Below are 18,874 nucleotides of genomic sequence, written 5' to 3' on the forward strand. Positions count from 1 at the left end.
TTGCAGTGCCAAGATAGCGTGAGGTTTGTGCTCAGAATGGAGTTCAGTAGCAGATGCTCCTTTTATTGATACTATTTTGAAGGCAACATGAAAGTGGTTTTTTTTTCCTTTCTAGTTTTATTGTGCTATAACTGACATACAGCACTGTATAAGTTTAAGGTGTACAGCATAATCATTTGACTTACATACATCACGAAATGATTACTACAATAAGTTGAGTGAAAATCCATCATCTCATATAGAAATGAAATTAAAGAAATAGAAAAAAAATTTTTGTGATGAGAACTCTTAGGATTTACTCTTAACTTTCATATATAATGTAGAGCAGTGTTAATTATATTTACCATATTGTACATTACATCCCTAGTACTTACTTATCTTATAACTGGAAATTTGTACCTTTGACTGCCTTTATCCAATTCCCCTTCCCCTCCCCTACCTCTGGTACCACAAATCTGATCTCTTTTATGAGTCTGTTTGCTGTACAATTGACCTACAACACTATGTAAGTTCCTATTACACAACATAGTGATTAAATATTTCTATACATTTCAAAATGACCACCACGATAAATCTAGTTACCATAATCTAAAAGTGGGTTTTAAGTGAACAGCTGAGATTCTAACAACACAGGCAGAGAGATCAATAACTGCCCACTTGAAAAAACTATCCAGGGTCCTTACCACAGTCCAAGGTGACAATGTCATCAACCATAAGATGTTTTTGACATCTTCTGGTCTAATATTAATTCTTGCTTTAAAGCTTTTCTGGGATGGCAACATAGCTCTTAAGTACAGCAATTGTTAGGCTTAAATCTGTTATGATTCTGACATTATATTATATCTATGCTTTAAGTGAATGTCTTTCATTTATTTACATAACCATTAAAGTAATATTTAGAATAGATGGTTCTAATGTTACCTCCTGAGGGTGGCTCTTCTCTGAGGAAAAGGTGTTTGCCTCCAAACCATCTTCTTTCAGCAGAAGGAAACATACTGTTGCTAGTGTCAGTTTAGTCATTGCTGAAACAGAGGGAAGTGACCACTAAGAATTTAGGTGTATGCAGTGCTTCAGCCTCCCCTGAGATGCCATGAGCTTTGCAAAAGTATTTAATAATAATGGATACTAATATTTACTCTTTGTTTCCATGACTTGAGGAAGCTACTCTTTGTGGTTTTATTTCATTTTTTTTGAGAGACTAATAGGTTTTTTTAAATGTTAAAGATTCTGTATATTGTGTAATTTTCACACATTCAGTACTGAGAACTAACTTTTCAGTTTCCATTTCCATAATTTTCTCGGGTTTTATGCAGTTTACCTCCAAGGAGAAAGAAAGTCATTCTATTAAAACTATGCATTTAAATCACGTTCTACTCCTCTTTAGATGCTCCTTTCCAGGGTCTTTTGAATCAGTTTAGAACTCCTGAGTGTTTGCTTTAACACTTTGCAACATTTATTTCACCTTGGCATTTATATCACTACACCTTTGGCTTCCAAGTTCCCTCTTCCAACTCCAGCCTTTGTTTCTATCTGTTAAGGAAAGTTTATACTTTGGAAAATGTACCCTTCTCTCTGAAACCTAAGATCCAGATTCTCTGTGAAGTCTTTCTTGGTAAACTTTACTTGGCTTTGTGTCAGCCCCCATTGCCCTAGCCATCCCTCAGTATCCATGTTCACATACTTTTCCAACATTTGAAATTTACTCTGCATGTTTTATAAGCCTGTTAATGTGTAACTGCATATATTCATTATCCTATTTCTCCTCCTGACTCACCTCTTACAACTAACTACCCCATCAAGGAGGGCATCCAGTGTCCTTAGAACATTCAATAAGCTAAATATAATGAACCAATAGGTAAAGAAGGTGATGCATATCATCAAGGCAGATAAGAGAAACCAATTAGAAAGGTGAACTGGAAAAAGAAAAAGGTAGGTGAAGATGGAAGACAGACTCTGGACATCACTGAGACCATCAGGTGACATGTCTGTAAATTGGTGAGTAGTGGATCTCTCCCCTGAGAAGTACACTAAGCTCTTCCAGGTGCAAGACAGTGTACACATGCTTTGAACTAGTACACAATGACCAGCTCTCTAAAGGGAAGCAGGGGTCTTGAGTCCAATTTCTAACTCCTCCATTCATTCACTGACTATCAGACGGGGAACAACTGTCTTCATTCCTCAGTATTTAATTCTATTTGCAAAATATGTATTTTAATTTTTATACTCACTCTCTAGCTGATCTCATCATAAAGTTCAATAGCTTCAAAACTTCTCTCCTGAATTAGACACTCATAAATCCACTCACCTACTCTACGTCTTCACTTGGATGTGTCTCCTGGGCATCTCATACTTAATATATATAAAACCAAATTCTTGATTCTCACTCCCTAAACTGGCTGTACTTTATTTCAGTAAATGACAATTCCATCCTTCCAAGAACTGTGACATAGACTTGTCCCTTATAGATCACATCCAACTGATCAGCAAATTTTGTTGGCTCTACCTTCAAAATATATCTAGAATACAGCTGCTTCCCTCCACCTCCACAGACAGCATCTTGGTCTAAGCCAGCATAATCTCTTACACCTGGATTATCACAATAGTCTCTTAACTGTTCTCTGGCTTTCATCCTCAACCCCCTATAGTTTACTGTTTACACAGAAGTTAGCCTGATCACTTAAAAATGAAAGTCATATCATGTCACACTTCTGCTTAAAACCCTCCACTGATTTCTCATCTCATTCTTAATAAAATCCAGAGTTCTTCATATGGAATTCAAAGATCAACAGTTTTGTTCTATATACTTTTTATCTCATCTCCTAACACACTCCCTCTTACTTATTCAGTTCCAGCCACAAAGGGTTCCTTCCTGTTCCTAGAATACGCCAACCACTTTATATAATTAGGATTCCATCCCATCATCACTCTAGTCACCAACCATGTTTAATTTTTTTAAACAGCACCTGTCATTACCTAGCATTTTGTTTTGTTTTGTCCCACTAGAATGCAAACTCCCTAAAAGCAGAGGTGTTGTCTGTTCTGTTCATTGCTTTTCCCCAACACCTAGAACAAGGCTCCTACGTGAACAACAGTAATTTCTAGGTATAAAATTAAAAGGATTTTTCATTTCATTAAAAATAAGCAAGCAAGCAAACACCTATTTAACTGCTCAGACACACAATCTTAAAATAACAAAAATACTTTTAGAACGAAGTTGGATTCCACAGCATTTATCAGGAATTTCAACTGAGGAAATGATGGATGACAACGTTCAAACATACAGGCCTTTCAGAGGCATCAGAATCACAAGCACGTGGCAAGGATCATATGCCCAATTAAGGAAATATCTTGTTACATATTCACCAGCTCATAAATAGATGATGAATCACAGCAGACTGCCCTGATGACTCTGAGGAAGAAAGGAATGACATCACTGGAAAACCTCAATGCTCAGGCAGGTGACACGCACACACATAGCTTAGGCTGTGATTGCTGAACCCTATGCTGCCTGCCAAAGAAACCTGTCTCATGACCAGCTATCAGGGGAATTCGAGTCTTACAGTCATCTCTAACTCATTACTTTGCCAATTAAGGTTAAGGGGTCTCTTTGTGATCAATGTGATCGAATACTCCTCAAATGCATATTTATGATACTTTTCTTAAATGTTTATTCAAACATTTATTCATGAATAAGAAAAGGAAATGGGATTCGTTTAAATTCAATTTCTAGGCCCAACGCAACCTATTACGGCTGTCCCCAATCCTGAACCCCGGGGTTCAGTACCTCTCCCCACACAGTCCCCTCAAACTAGTCACACTCTCCAGATTGTGAGTCCCCAACCTATTACCACTCCAAACAATACTCTTCAAACTGTCAATGCCATAAACAGACCCCTCTTATGTCATCCATACCTCCAAAATCCCCCTCTTGTCACCAACGCCCCGGTCAGACTTCCAATGAACGGTCCGCTCTAAGAGCTCTATCCTATCAGCCAGACCCCTACACACCCCTTCCCGTTACTAATGTCCACTGATACCCTACTCTTGTCACCAGTTCCCGAGAATCCCCTCCCCAGTCACCAGTATCCCTCACAGACACCCTTGCCCCCAACTTTGTCCTCCCGACTCCACCGGCAGCCTCTCTAGGCGTGTTCTCCAGCCCCGCCCCTAGCCGCGGCGAGCTTGCGAGAGGCGCCGGAAGCCCCGCCCCTGTCCCGTTGCTTGGCTCCGGCAGCCGGAAGTCCCGCCTGCCTTGTAGTCACTGCCGCCGCCGCCGCCGCCGCCGCCGCCTCCGCCGCCGCCGCCGTCGTTGTTGTTGTGGTTGGTGCGCTGAACTCCGCGGCTCCGAGAGCCGTCTGCGTCCTTTCCGCACCGCCGCCATGAAGTGGATGTTCAAGGAAGACCACTCGCTGGGTAAGCGCTAGACCATTGGCCGGGCCATGGGGGCCGGGGCGGCGGGTGGGCCCCCTCCCCCACTCGGGCCGCCCTGGGCTGGGCCGGGCGGGGCGGATGCCTCGCTCTGGGGTCGGGTCGCCGAGGCCCTGGCACCCCGGGCGGTTGTCTACGGACCCCGCGCCGCCCTCCACTGGCCCTACCGAAGCCAGGGCACCGAGGACCGAGGTCTCCGGGACTCCCGAACGAGGACCTGGGGCTTGCGCAGGTCATGGGGGGAGGAGGAGAGGAGGGCCCAGAAGCCGGCCGGCGGGCAGGTGCGACTGTCAGCCCGGTGTGTTTCTCCCATAGAACACAGATGTGTGGAATCTGCGAAGATCCGAGCGAAATATCCCGACCGGGTTCCGGTAAGTGGACTCCCCGCCCCCTCACCTCGCTGTCACCCCTGCCGTCTAGGACCCGTGATAGGGCCGCAGGCCATTCAACAGTTGACAAGTTTAGATTACAGTTCCAGTTAGAGTTGCAGACGGGCCAAACTGGGTAAGGGCCACCTTGGGCCAGGGCGTGAGGGGCTTGAGTTGGTGCTGTTCAAGATACCTCAGTGCTGAATCTCCCGATCTAGGCCAGTGAGCTGTCTGCAGCCTCTGGGCTCCCTCGCCAATTATGTAAGGAACGATGTTCTAGGACAGGGCAACAGGTCACTGCCACTTTGGGGACTGGTGTTGGAGGAAGACTGTCACTTCGGTCTTGCAGGTGGTACTTTTGTCTCAGGACATTCATCTTTAATATTGAGCCTCCATCTTTACCTCACTTCTAGTTCCCTTTTCTCACTCTGACCCTGTTCTCCTTTCCTGACCAAAAAAATCTGAGAAGCTGCTTCTAGTACCTTCCCTTTAATCAATATTAATTATCTTGCATTTCTTCCATGGTAGAGGAGATAGTTTCTGTAATCCTTACTGATTTTTAAAGGACATCCAGATGTGTTATTGTAGCTCATTGCTTGTGAACAGTTCCTTTGAGGAGGGGGCAAGGGAAATAAGTTTGAAACCTAGTTCAGAGAGAAGCAACAGGCCAAATGAAGAGCTTGGTTCTTGGCTGGCTGTGATTGCCAGTCATTCCCATTAGTCCGTTCATTCTCATTTTCTGTGTTCCGTAGGATCTTCATGTCCCTGTAGTGTGAAGGCAGATCCATTCTGGGGTCCTGGGGCAACAGGCTGTAGAGGGAACCCTCACCAGATATTCTCAGGTCTGTCAGATAAAAGGTTGAAAAGCTCTGTATTGAGGGCTGTGTTTCATGCATGGTGAGATCAGGGATGAGAAGTACAATAACTGACCACAGAAAAGCACTTACCTTTTCCCTGTAGCACATTTATATCAGTTCTTAACCTCCAGAGTGTGTGGTTTATTAAGTCAGGGGTATATTTTCTCATGTTACGCAGTTTCCCACCCACCTCCTTGCCCACACACTGTTCATCAGCTCTTCAACAATGCAAGACCAGAGCCTCATATTAGAAATCCATTCCTGACCTTTCTTTGCTTTCACAGGTGATTGTGGAAAAAGTCTCAGGCTCTCAGATTGTTGACATTGATAAGCGGAAGTATCTGGTTCCATCTGACATCACTGTGGCTCAGTTCATGTGGATCATCAGGAAAAGGATCCAGCTTCCTTCTGAAAAGGCAATCTTCCTGTTTGTGGATAAGACAGTCCCACAGTCCAGGTGAGAGGTGTTTACTGGTATTGGCCATCTGCTTGGTTGCTTATAGAACTCAAAACTTTGGAGGTCTGAAAACTCTTAGAGGTCCTGACTGGAAATCTGAATTTTATGCTCCCTGACATTAGGAGTTCAAGGAAAATAAGAAAGGGCTGCAATAGATGGGAGTGCACTTTGGGTTAAGAAAATAGAATGAGGCCTGAACTTAAACAAAGAAACAAAACAAAAAAGATGAAATCCAGCCTCAGACACCCAAGAATCCTTTAAAACAGTTGGGGACTTAACTTAGGCTTAAGCCATTGTTAGTACTGAAGCCTGAAATGAGATTTTCTTCAAATGATCCATGAAATAAGTCCTGTCATTCTCCCCCAGGAGCTGTGGGCCCTGCTGAAGCTCAGCTTCTGTTAATCACCCTGCCTGCTTGCTTGCTCTCCAGACTCAGCTTTGGCCACTGTTAGAGTACCTTGAGAGTAGCTGCCTGGTCCTCAAGTACGCAGAAATGGCTGCTGTCCAGCCAAGGGCCCTGAGGTCTCTTTACAGACTTACACCTCCTTTGGTATCACCTGCTCTGACTCACAGTAACTGCCCTGTTGCTCTTGCCATTGTGTTGCCTGGAAGTAATCTTTGGAATAACCTGGGGCCTGAATCTAGGCAGGGGCATTATAATTCCCTTCTTCTAGGTAGTTGACAGCCCAGCTTTAGTCCCCTGAGGAAAGAGGAAGATTTTCTGGCTCAGTCTGAATTGCTGGTCGGTCCTTTCCCATTATTGATTTGAGTACTTCTAGGCCCTGAGCCAGATGCTGGTCCCTCTCCTCCCAAGTATGAATTCCTGGCTGCATCTCATCTTGGTGACCCAAACTAAGTTTCATTTGTTACACCCAAAAGTAGTACTTCCAAAGCTAAGACTAAGAAGCTCTGGGATCTAGCCCAATGTGGCTAAAATAGGTTTCTTTTGAAAATCCTTGAAAGCTCCAGAAGAGGCCTAAGCCAAATTCTAGTCCTTTTCCTGAAAGGTAGAAAACTCGGCACTTTTTGGTCTGATTTTCTCTTTTCCAGTCTCCACCACCCCCACTTCCTGGTGTTTGGCAGAGGATAGGGGAGAAATGGAAGAGTCTTCCCTTAGGCCAAGGTTCTGTGTGAGGAGGCAGGCCAGGCCCTGCCTGTGGGTACCATTGGTCTGCTTACAGCTGTAGCTCAGAAGCTGTGGTGTTGGCAGGGGTCATCTGTCGCCCCGTTGGGCTCTCCCAGCCTTCCTTCCCAGGCCTCTGAGCAGCGTGGTGCTGGGTACACTCTTGTGGTGAAGCCCTGGGCATCTGTGGTCAATCTCAGCTTCCCTTAAGGTGGTGGGGGAGGTAAATCTTCATTCATACCACCTGCAACTTCTGCAGCCCTTTATTTTCTCCTTCCTGGAGGTGGCTTCCTGGGAGGAAGTAGGTGACTAGGACCTATGGCATTGAGTTTTATTTTCCTCCGTTCTGATCCTCTGATACTTCTTGAAAGGAATGCAGCAGGCTTTTGGAGACGTTAAAGTTACGTTAGTCTAGCAATGAAAATGGCTGCAGATCTTAACTAATGCCCTCTCCCCCATTATCCCTGAGATATAAATAGAATTGGAAATGAAAAGTGATTCTCAGGGCAGCAGAGGCTGCCTCAGTGCCATTTTCTCTCTAAGTCCCATTTGACTTTCCAGCCTGGTAAGAATCCTTAAAACAGATTATACCAGTGACCCAAGTCACTAACCGGCCTCTTTGCCCAGGCCCTTCAGTGCCTTTGGCCCCAATTAATGACTTCCTGCCCCACATTTAATACAGTAGTTCTTTGTGTGTTTGGGGTTTTTATTCTTAAAAACAAATTTGTTTATAAACAAAAGAGGCAAGTGACGTCATTGGGCTTTATGCAACCAGATGGCTGTACAAACAGAATTACCAGTCTCCTTCCTAAAGCTGGTGTTTAACTCAGCTTCACCATTTCCTCCCCAAGGCAATGCAGCAGCCTCTTCCTTAGCACTTCCCAGCCTCCTCAGGGAAGCGTGGGGCCTCCCTTAACCTTCAGCCAGTGCTTGCAGCCTTTGGAGAGTGGCTGGGGAAATCAGAGTTGAGAAAGGATGAGCCCTCCCCCATCCCATAACAGACAGCGCTGCACAAGGATTGCTATGTCTGAGGCTGAGCGAAAGTAATTTCAGTTATTTCTGCCTTGGAGCAGAACTTTGGGAGAGTGTTGTGGAACACAGGCAACCATCATGTAAAATAACATGATTATTGTTTAGTTAGTGTTAAATATTGAATCTAGAAATAGAGACAGAAGCAAGTCCCTAAAAGTTTTACTTACTAAATTCTGAGTTCTGTTTTTTTTTTTTTAGAAAGGGGAGCTCTCAACTGCCTTTTCCCATTTAGCACTGGAAAGTTGAATTCTCTGCCTAGGTGCCTGCATCCAGAATCAGGCCAAAACCAGAAGGAAAACTATGCCTTGGTGCAGACAGGACTTGAGAAAGAGTATCAGTGTACAGGTTTCCAGTCATGGCAGCAGTGCCTGCCTTTTGGTCTTTGTTTAGAACACAGACTAGAGTCTTGTTAATCCTCTATTTAAAATAGAAACAGGAATGTTATTAAATAAAATATATCTAACATGTTATAATTTGGGAATGTTACATTGAGAAGTCTGTGCTGTTTAAGATTATGGTGTTTAGTTGCTCCTGGCTTTTAAAGAGGTACTAAGTAAAAGAAGTTGTGATGTCTTACAGTCCATTCAGACTTTATTTAGAAATTTGCTTAAATTAAGCATTTTTGATAATTTCTGGGTAAATACTCTTCAAGAACAGGGTTTATTTCAGCAGTGGAATAGAGTTTATATCAGAGAAAAATCTAATAAAAGAAATAAGTAGCAGTTAATTTCTGTATTTTAGAATCTTGAAGCACCTTTAGGGCCATGTTAATTTTCATTTTGAGGCCAGTGCCTTTCCGGGATCCACAGCAGTGGCCACTGTCCTCCCACCTCCCCCTACCCATTCTGCCCCTGCTGCAAAAGAGATAAATCCAGGTCCAGTGGAAGCACGTGGGCTTCAGAGCAGATGGGTGACCAGGTGTGCTCGTTCTAGCCAATTCATGAGTCAGGCTGGATCCCACAGCCTCCACAACCTGACCTTGGCTGGGGCCAAGGGGAGGTTGTACAGGGATTGGGCATCCACACAGTTCTAGGTCAGCCTCCCTCAATTCATAGGCTGTTGAGTAGCTTAAAACTAGTTTGCCCTCAGCAGCATGGCCATTCCTGGATGTGAATCCTTCTGGAAAGTGCCTTTATTATTGGTTAGTTTGTTTAGATCTGTATGATCCTGAATGGAGGGCTGGGGGACAGGGTTTTAGGGGACAGTTTATGTTTATTTCCTGCAGTTCTTCAGGGTCCCACCACCCCTTAGCTTGGCTCCATGGCATAAGTCTGCCATTGGCTTTTCCCATGTCTTTCCTTGTCAGACTCAGAGCATGAAGCGGGCAGTCCCCCAGTACTCAGCAGCATCCTTCTGGGGTGAGCCCATGTAATACTTGATGCCAGTGACGTGCATGTGTATCAGGGACTGGGGGCCATCTTTGAGAGTCTCCTGCAGCCAGTAACTTTGGTGGGAAGCCTTGGAGTTGCATTACTGCTCGTGAATTGTCAGGGAATCCAGCAAGCCTGTACAGCTTAGCTTAACAGATGTGTTAGAGCTGCTTCTGTGCTTTCAGATCCTCTGGTGTTCCAGCAGCAGCCTGCCTGGTGCTGTGTGGCTTGGGCCTCTGTGAATTCTGAGAGGGGAACCTGTCTTTTCAGAGGTGTGTGGAACTTGTCCTAAAGGGATACACCAGCCTTCTGCTGTACGCTGCCTGCTGAAAATGGGCTTTTTTTTTTGGCATCCTGCCCTTCCACTTGGCTATTCTGTTTTAATAGGACTTAAAAAATACATATTTCTAAAATATATTTGTTGCCCAGCTCTTTTTTGGCTCCAGGCCAAGTTATTCTGACTCTGTATGTGTGTGACCTGTCCCACAAGTACTGTTTTCAAATCATACTGTACAGATGCAGTGGTCTTCTTTCCCGGCACCTAGGGACACCTCGAATCAGGTGTTCTATCACAGGCTGCTGACTGGAGCATTTAGCTTCCAGCATTGAGCATTGTCAGTTTTCAAGTTCCTGCCCAAGGGATACCCTGAGTATGAGGACATGGTGCTACTGCCAGCTAAATAAAGTTTCCACACGATGCTGCATGGCAGAGAAAAGGAGAACAGTGAAAGGACTCTTAAAGTCATTAGGTACAGCCATCTAGCTGTCAAATTACAGGATCTGAAGGGGTGAGTGCTAAGACCTGCTGTTCAGTGTGTGACGCAGAGGCTGGCAGCAGTGGCCTTACCTGGGAACTTGTTAGAAATGTAGTCTCAGGCTTGACCCTGACCTTCTGAATCTAAATACACACTTTAACAAGAAGTCCAGGTGACTCCTGCACGTTTGTTTGTGTGAGAAGCACTGTTCTAAGGGAGATCTCTGCAGAAGGTACAAGGATGCTGACATTAGGCCATTAGAACAGATCAAGTTGTGTATTCACTTAGAGGCAGCACAGCTTGATGGTCAGAATGTCTCCTAACTTTGTAATCTGGGGTGAATTATTTAACCTCTTTGTGCCTCACTTTTATTATCTGTGAACTATGGATTATGATTGTACCTGCCTCCTAAGACTTTTCTGAGGATAAAGAATTAACATATGTAGTGCACTTAGAACAGTGCTAGGCATATAAATGTTTGCTATTAGAATTTTTATGGTCAGCCTCTATAGCTGCTAGGCTACTTTTGAACAAATTTGTAAACCCAATTTTACTTAAAAGACAGTGGAATCTAAAAACAGAGTGCCACATGTTTACAGGCACCCCCTCCCCTGACCCCATCAGTCTCAGGGCCTGCCTTAGACAGTAGTGGTTCCATGGTCATTGTTCACTGTGGGCAACATTCAGAGAGTCTGGGATTTATAAAGCTCCTCAAGTATTTCTAACTCAGCAGCAGGATTTAGAGCCACTGTCCTTGGGCTTCTAACTTGCCAGGAGAACAGCAGAACTTGGTCTGGCAGATGGAACCAGACTTGACATAGGCACAAAGGTGTCCGCTGCTTCTACTACCAAACCCCTTTGGTAATGGTAGTGGGGAGATTGTAGTTCAGGTCTTACCAGGGTCACCCTGGACACTTGTACCAAGTGGAGAAAGAGTTGTGGCAATAGCTGTAGCTGTTTTCCCCTTCTCTTCATTCTGAGGAGTCTCAGAAAAAAGCTGGGTTCATTTGGGCATTCCCAGCCAGCAGGGTAAAAGTCTTCTTGAAGACTCATCTACTTGTTCAAGTCCTTTGCCAGTTACTGACTCCTCTCATTCCACTTTCTGGCTTGTCAGTCATGCTGCTGCCTAATTTCATGCTCTTAAAGATAAGCATCTCCAAAAAAAAAAAAAAAAGTAAGTGTCTCTCCCTCTGGCAAAGGGATTGTTTCCCAACTTGGCTCCACATGGAATCATCTTGGGTATTTAAAAACATACTTATGCCTAGGTCCTACCTCCAGAGATTCTGATTTAATTGGTCTGGGGTGGGACTTGGGCATGGAGCTGTTTTTCAGGCTCCTCACTGTGATATGCAGCTGAGGTTGAGACCCTCACCACTCCAGGTGTTGTCATGAGCAGGGGTTCCGCCCTCTACCCACTGCCCCACAAGCCCTAGCATGTTCCAGGGCAGTGTAGTCAACAGAAATGGCACATAGGCCACATTGGTAATTTAAAATTTCCTAGTAGCCACATTAAAAAACAGATGGAATTAATTTTAATAGTATATTTATCTAGTATATCCAAAACGTCATCATTTCAACATGTAATCAAAATTGAGATATTTTACATCTTTTTTTCATACTAAGTCTTTGAAATCTTGTGTATGTTTTACACTAACAGCATACTGCAGTTCAGATGAGCCACATTTCGAGTGCTGAATGTAGATAGTGGCTACTGTATTGGGCAGCAGAAAAATGGGACATTTCTATCATAGAAATTTCTAGTGGACAGTGCTTTTTCAGGGAGTCCTTATTTTACAAATTCCAGGTTAAGAGATCCTCGCAGGAAGCACAGTTGTATTGTACAAGATGCCAATGACAGGCCATTTTGTATTCATACTCATCCACTCCCACATTGTTACTAATTCTCATCTACCCACACAGCCAACCAACTAAGCTAGAAAATGGGCAGGAAGAGTAGGAAAAAAAACCCAACCCTTTATAAATGCGGTCTGTATCCCTGTTCACATGGAGGTCCAACACAGCCCACAGGAGCAAAGCAGCAGAGTAGGGCAGTCCATGCTTCACCAGGTTGTGGCCTTGGACTCCTCTTTATCTACCTGCTGGCCCTTGTTTTACTGAGTCTTGCATTGAAGCATCTGTTGCAACCTGTCCTGTCTGGTGACTTATGTCTGAAGCCAGCTCTCAGACCACTGTCACTGCTGGTTCTGGTTGACCTCACACGCATGGTCATGCTGATGTTTAGCACCTGTCTGCGCCTCCTGCTCGTTTCTGATAGTGCAGTCATGTGGCCAGAGTTTGCCTGGGGCTCTAGGCGTTACTAGTCTTACTCTGGAGCCAGTACAGCTCAGTTTCATGGCAGAGAACTGGAACTAGATTAGGTCTCCTCTGCTGCAGTCTGATTTACTGCTAAAGGAAAGCCAGCTCTACCACCCACATGGTTAGTTTGAGCAGTATCTATTTCTGGAGGGTTCTTAGGAAGACTGGGCAGGACTTCTTTGGATCTCAGATACAATCTGAGAGCTGAGAGGAAAGTCACTTCCCTTTGATGACGCCGATGCAGATCTCTGGAGCACAGGGTTTCTGGCGGGGGCGCTTCCACAGCAGTGAACCCACTTGTTCTTTATCATGTTAGGTGCAAATTATAAATCTTCAAATAGACCAGCCTGAAGGAGAAGAAAACACATCGCTCTTCCTTATCTTTGTTCTCCACCCACACAGGGATGGGCCTCTTAGACTCTTACTTTGCTTAATTTTTTTCCCTTCCCCTGGAATTCAGAAAGCATTAACCAGTACTAACCAGCCACATCCACCCTAGGAGCTAGAGCTGGCTTCTGAAGGATTTAGTTGGTGGGAGGGTGGGTCGAATAGCCTTGCCTTGGGACTGGAGGATGGAGAGTTGATTCTAGTCTTATCTACTGATTCCCAAATTACTTTTATGAGCTACTAGCAAAGGTGTGACAGAGAGTAGCTAATTTAAGTAAAGTTCCTTAGCGTCAAGCCGTCTTTCTCCCAACATCTGGAGCCAGTAATCAAACCCAATTCTCAGTGTTGTTTTTTTGTTTTTCTCTTTCAAGCCTAACTATGGGACAGCTTTACGAGAAGGAAAAAGATGAAGATGGATTCTTGTATGTGGCCTACAGTGGAGAGAACACTTTTGGCTTCTGAGGACCAGTGCTGGGCTAGGTGCACCATTCCTGCTTGTGTATCTTGTAAATAGCCAGCCATTTTCAGTTACCCTACCAGAACCTATTCACATAGACCTATTAGTGCATTTGTAACTGGATTTATTTCTTAATATATTGGAAGGTTTTGTTTCCTTAGACTAGTAAATTATCATACAGAGTTTTATTTTGAGTTTTTCTTTTTGTGCACTGTCCTCATGGCTACACTCTCCAGGGAACTCGTTCCTCTGGAAATCTTATTTAATGAAGATATTTCCATACTGAAGTGAGGGAGGTGGGGAATTAAAAGTGCAAGGGAGGGGGATGTTGCATCTATTCTGGATTATGTATGAAGTGTTAGATGGCTAAGTATTAAAAGCATCCAAATTAAATCCTTAGCAATCAGGACACTTGCTTCACTAGATTTTGCCAACTGCCAGTCATGTTGGACTAAGCTAATCTGTTCCTCTTTCTAAAACTATTAAGGTAAATAATTAACAATAAAACTTCCTCTTATAAAGGCATTGCAGTGTGACCATGTCCTTTATTCACGTTCTTTTAGATGAGAAGCAGCCCTATGTCTACCAGGTCAGGAGGAGGATTTGTGGGGCCCATGGCAGCACAGCTGGAACAGGAAGCAGTGGCCTTTGTCATGGGGGGGGGATCTTTTTTTTTCAAGTGGTTAATATACTCACATGTCTCAGATAACAAGTCTCTATAAAAAGGTATATAGCTAGAAGTCCTTCTCCCACCACTGCTGTCTGACTACCCTAACCCTCCGCCTTAAGGGAAATTACTTTTACTGACTTCTTGTTTCTTTTCAGAATTTATTTTTGCAAGTTCAATTAAATATGAATACATGTCCAAATTATTTTCTTCTTTTTCTTATACAAATGAAAACGCATTATATATACTTACATACATTGATTGCTTTTTTTCATTTAACAGTATATCCTGGCGATCTTTCCATATCAGGTCATAGAAAGCCTTTTCATTTATTTTTACACTAAGTAGTATTGCATTTGTGGATATATCATTATTACTTAACTAGTCCCCTATTAATGTCATTTGGGTTGCTTGCAGTTTTTTTTTTTTTACTACTATGTCATATGTAGTATATAGAATATAGATACAATGTTGGAATGATAACCATATACATATAGCCTTTATGTGTACCTGCAGTCATTAAGGTGTTGCTCTTCAATCCTTTCTTTCTAAAAATCAAGATTTAGATTTTTCTAGGTCACACGTTTTATGATTTCACACAAATTAGATAGATATGTAGGCTTGCTAGGACACAAATGCATCTAAGAGGAAATGCTTGCTTTCCTAAATCTTCCTCAGACTGTGTTGGGGGCTAGAGCTCTACACAGAATAAAGAAACCAGGTATCTAAGAACATGTAGTTAAAATGACTGTCAAGCAAAAGGGAGGGAACAAAGATCTTTAACTTCATCTTTACCAAATTAATAAGCAACCTGTCAAAGCTCTCTACTGATACCAGCTTCCCAGTTGAGATCAGAGGAAACATTCTTGTCATAAGCATCTTGTTGGTCTTTTCCAAACATGACCCAATAAATTCTTGGTGGTCTTTGCTGGTAATTCCACAGTAGAAGCAGGTAGAAACTAACCCCTCAGCAAGGTACAGGGAAGGAACAAGTTCTGTGTTATAAGGAATGTTGTTTGCAGTGACAAATACCCAACTCAGATTTGGCTTAAGCTCTAAAAAGGCAGTTATTTCAACTGTCATGAAGGGATGGTTCACTGGCTTCAGGCATAACTCGAATCAAAGATCAAATGATAACATCAGAACTCTTTGCATCTTTAGGTTTTTGTTTTCCTCTATATTGACTTCATTTTCAGGCAGATTCTTTCCATGTGATGGCAAAGATGACCCCATAAGTTTAGCAACTCCTGTGGAAGAAGAGCATTTCTACTGAGAACAATGTCAGAAGTCCCTGGGGGAGCTCTGATCTTACTTGAATTATGCACCCCTACCCCTTCCTGTAAGCAGATGGGGTAGGAGGTCCCCAGAGAAAGAGAACCAGGCATGGATTTCTTGACGTAAGAGAAGCCATTTTTGTCCTAAGCCATCTTGTGATCTAAGCCTGGCCATAATGCTTATCCTTGAACAGGTCTCAGTAATCAGGCAAGGGAAGTAACAATAGCAAAGATAATGTATCAATTGTAAAAACTCCCAGTTCAGTTTCACTGGTAATGATTAGCCTGAAAGGCTCAACCACCAGATCAACTGGAACCTAAGGAATGATGATGTTGACCTTTTCTGACCCTTGTGACTTCGATCCACTAAAGCTTGGACTCTGTTGATTGCCCAAGTCCCTTCATGAATATACATGTAACCTTAGCTTAAAACTTTCCCAATTTTGCTGTTCTGGGAGCAAAATGCAGATCCCTGGTGTTCTCCTTACCTGCTGCAAGTTATAAATCCTTCCATCTCCCAGTCTTTGGCTTAGGTGTGTCCTCTGGTTCAACACCCACCAAGAGGCAAACCCAATTTTCAGGTAATACTCCCTGCTTGGGGTAGGGGCTTGTGGGAAGGAATGGTGAACCCCTCCTTAACCACATGGTACAGACATGGAGGAGGACCTCTTCCAAAGGCATTTTCATCTGTTTCTGTATCACAACCACAAATCCACAAATGGAACTGAGAAGAAATAGATGGGAGGAAATCAAAAGGCAAGTGTCACCAAAGCCAACTATTTTTCTTTTAAAAGTAGTTTATACTTAGCATTTTTTCAGCACTTACTGGATATACCAGATGATTTACAAACATTGTTGCAATTCATCTTCAAAAAGCCCTCACAAGATAGTGTAATTCTCACAGCCAGCCACCCTGCTACCCAGAGGCAGAACTGAGACGCCAAACTTGCGGTTTAAGAGGAAAGACATAGTTGGCAGTATCAGTATCAAATCATTGTGTGTGTGTGTGTGTGTGTGTGTGTGTGTGTGTGTGTGTGTGTGTGTGTGTGTGTGTTTTTTCTATTTACAGTGTGCCTCACACTGTGTTGGACACTGGGGCAAATATGAATAAAGCATTACCCCCTACACCAGGAGCTTACAGTCTGGTGGTAAACCAACACATAAATAATTGCAAAGCAATGTTGTAAGTGCTATAGTAGAAAGTATTATTGGAAAAGAGGAGAGAATAGCTATTACCTATAAAAATTGTTGAAGAAAGCAGCCTTATCTATAATATTAATCAATAAAAATGGATTTGTTAACCTTTCCTTTAAAATGCAGCAGATGAGTGAAGGTTTTAAAAGTTAAAAAAGAAAAAAGTTGTATCTAATCTCCCCCAACTCTAGTCCTTAACAGAAACGAGTAAGATTTTATCAAACTATGTAAGAAACCCTTAACCCTTTCTTAAACTTTCAGAGATTAGGAAAAGAGAATAATCACAAATTCATTTTAGAAAATCTCAATGCCAAAACTTTATGAGAAAAATTATACATCGATCTCATTTATCAACTTAGAAAAATCATAAATAAAATAGTAAACAAAAATTCATCAGTCTACTGAGACAATCACGATCAGTAGAGCTTAGCACAAGGATCAGTTACATAGTTCATCATTATGTCTATTATGAAAACATACCACGTTTAACAAAGGAGAATATTGGGCTGCACTCTGCAGGCCTGCAAGCCCTGTACTTGCCCAGCCTCCAGACTGAAGAAAGAGCCCAGAGTCAGCGACAGAGACATCAATGGCTTAATGGGTAGGGGATCTTACGTGTCTGAAGCAAAAGGGTCCTGGAATGACACTGCACCAAGGATGGCAGATGGCAGGCAAGACTTGGCAGCAGTCAGAGGGGGATGGTTACCAGGTACAGGGGAAATGGAGGAAACCAGCAGAGAGGCATGTCCTTCATAGCCCCTTTGATAAACTAGCAGGGTGGAGCCTTTCTGATCTAAAGATTAGAATAATCACTAGCTAGGGCTGGGGCAAATACATAGGCATTTACTGATTAGGCTCTATGATTAAGAGGGGAGGTCAATTGTGTGTAGGTGAAGCAGGCACTGGTCGAGCAGGGGATGTAGAGACTGTACACAGAGCAAGAGAACAGCCATGTTGAGTGGCCTGATCACACAGAGGAAAACTATATGATCATCTCATAGATGAAGAAAACGCACCTGAAACAACTCAAGACCTATGTATAGTTTTTTTTTTAAACCTCTTAGCAAATTTAGAGTTCTTTGACTTGATAAAGGGAATTCATAAAAAAAATCTACATCAAATGTGTACATTAGTACATAAAGCTATGGTGGGTAAGGTAGTGTGGTGCTTACATTAAGAATGATAAATACATTAACGGAAGAGAACCCAGAAACAGACGTGTGTAAAACATGTCAGAGGTGACATGACAGGTCACCAGGGAAATGATGAAACAGTTAACAACTGGTTACTTATATGGTAAAATTTTAGAGGCATTCCTACTAAAATTAGGAACTAAAAGAGGAAGTCTGAAGAGTAAACTTTATGGTATGTGAATTATATCTCAAAGAAGCTATTAAAGTCTGCTATCACTACGTTTACTCTGGCATAAAATTGTTCTGGCATAAAACTAATGTAGTAAGAGAGGAAATGTAAATGAGAGGCATAAGAATCAGAAAGGAAGACTAAATTGTACTAATATGCAGACAGTGATAGTCTACATAGAAAAATCCAGAGAATCTATACAAATTAAATAAAGTTCACCATGGTTGCTGGATACCAGATTAGTTACAAATATTGATGATGTTTCTACATACCAGTTATAACCAATTAGGGAATATTATAGGAAAAAAATCTCATTCTCAATAGGAGCAAAATCTATAGGTGCATAGGAATAAACAATATAAGACGTGTAAAAACCTTCATGGAGAAAATGATAAAACATTACTGAAGGACATAAAAGAAGATCTAAACAAGGGATATACTAGTATACTGTATTTAAGGATGAGAAGATCCAACATTGTAAAGATGTATATTACCCCCAGATTAATGTGAGTTTAATGCAATTTCAATAAAAACTCCAATCAGGTTTGTGTGTATGTGTGTGTAATCTGAGGATTGATGGTAAAATCCATGTAGAAGAGCAAAAGCCAAGAATAACCAAGAAGTGTTAAGAAAAACAAGCCAGGGAGATTTGTCTTAGCAGTAATTAATTAAGACTATGCCATATGGCAAAGAGATAGACAAACTAGGGAACACAACAGAGACCCAGAAACAGACCTGTGCTTAAAATACATTGATGGTGTGAAAAATCAAAGGGGAAATGATATTCTAGTTAATCCATTATTTTATAATCAGTTATATATATGAAA

At 42.6% G+C, this 18,874-nt stretch overlaps 2 protein-coding genes across 11 annotated transcripts in view; one reads left to right on the forward strand and one right to left on the reverse strand.

Moving 5' to 3' along the window:
* The first annotated feature begins 4,233 nt into the window (after positions 1-4,233).
* GABARAPL2 (GABA type A receptor associated protein like 2) lies at positions 4,234-14,075 on the forward strand. 2 transcript variants are annotated; one of them, XM_032486780.1, is made up of 5 exons: positions 4,235-4,413; positions 4,744-4,799; positions 5,938-6,110; positions 9,821-9,907; positions 13,465-14,075. In XM_032486780.1, the coding sequence occupies exons 1-4, from the start codon at positions 4,380-4,382 to the stop codon at positions 9,882-9,884; spliced, it is 327 nt and encodes a 108-aa protein (XP_032342671.1). In that variant the 5' UTR covers positions 4,235-4,379; the 3' UTR covers positions 9,885-9,907; positions 13,465-14,075. The 2 variants fall into 2 exon arrangements, with proteins under 2 accessions (XP_032342672.1, XP_032342671.1); XM_032486781.1 differs by lacking the exon at positions 9,821-9,907 and having other exon boundaries at positions 4,234-4,413.
* Positions 14,076-14,628: 553 nt separating this feature from the next.
* ADAT1 (adenosine deaminase tRNA specific 1) overlaps positions 14,629-18,874 on the reverse strand; it is a 34,436-nt gene continuing 30,190 nt past the window's right edge. For 7 of the 9 annotated variants that reach the window (XM_032486777.1, XM_014566672.2, XM_032486773.1 and 4 more), the window contains 2 exons: positions 15,980-16,215; positions 14,629-15,464 (listed from right to left, as the gene is read on the reverse strand). The gene's annotated coding sequence lies outside the window, so the exon portion shown is untranslated. Of the gene's footprint in view, positions 16,216-18,874 lie in introns of all 9 variants that reach the window. The other 2 variants (XM_032486775.1, XM_014566670.2) reach the window with 2 other exon arrangements.

Source organism: Camelus ferus, chromosome 9, assembly GCF_009834535.1.
Source record: "Camelus ferus isolate YT-003-E chromosome 9, BCGSAC_Cfer_1.0, whole genome shotgun sequence".
In the NCBI taxonomy this organism is placed as follows: Eukaryota; Metazoa; Chordata; class Mammalia; order Artiodactyla; family Camelidae; genus Camelus; species Camelus ferus.

Bases quoted from the DNA above. Each gene is read 5' to 3' on its own strand.
- GABARAPL2 (XM_032486781.1), top strand. From the start codon at position 4,380: ATGAAGTGGATGTTCAAGGAAGACCACTCGCTGG. The intron at 4,414-4,743 runs GTAAGCGCTAGA...TTTCTCCCATAG, and splicing joins CAAGGAAGACCACTCGCTGG to AACACAGATGTGTGGAATCT. The intron at 4,800-5,937 runs GTAAGTGGACTC...TTGCTTTCACAG, and splicing joins AATATCCCGACCGGGTTCCG to GTGATTGTGGAAAAAGTCTC.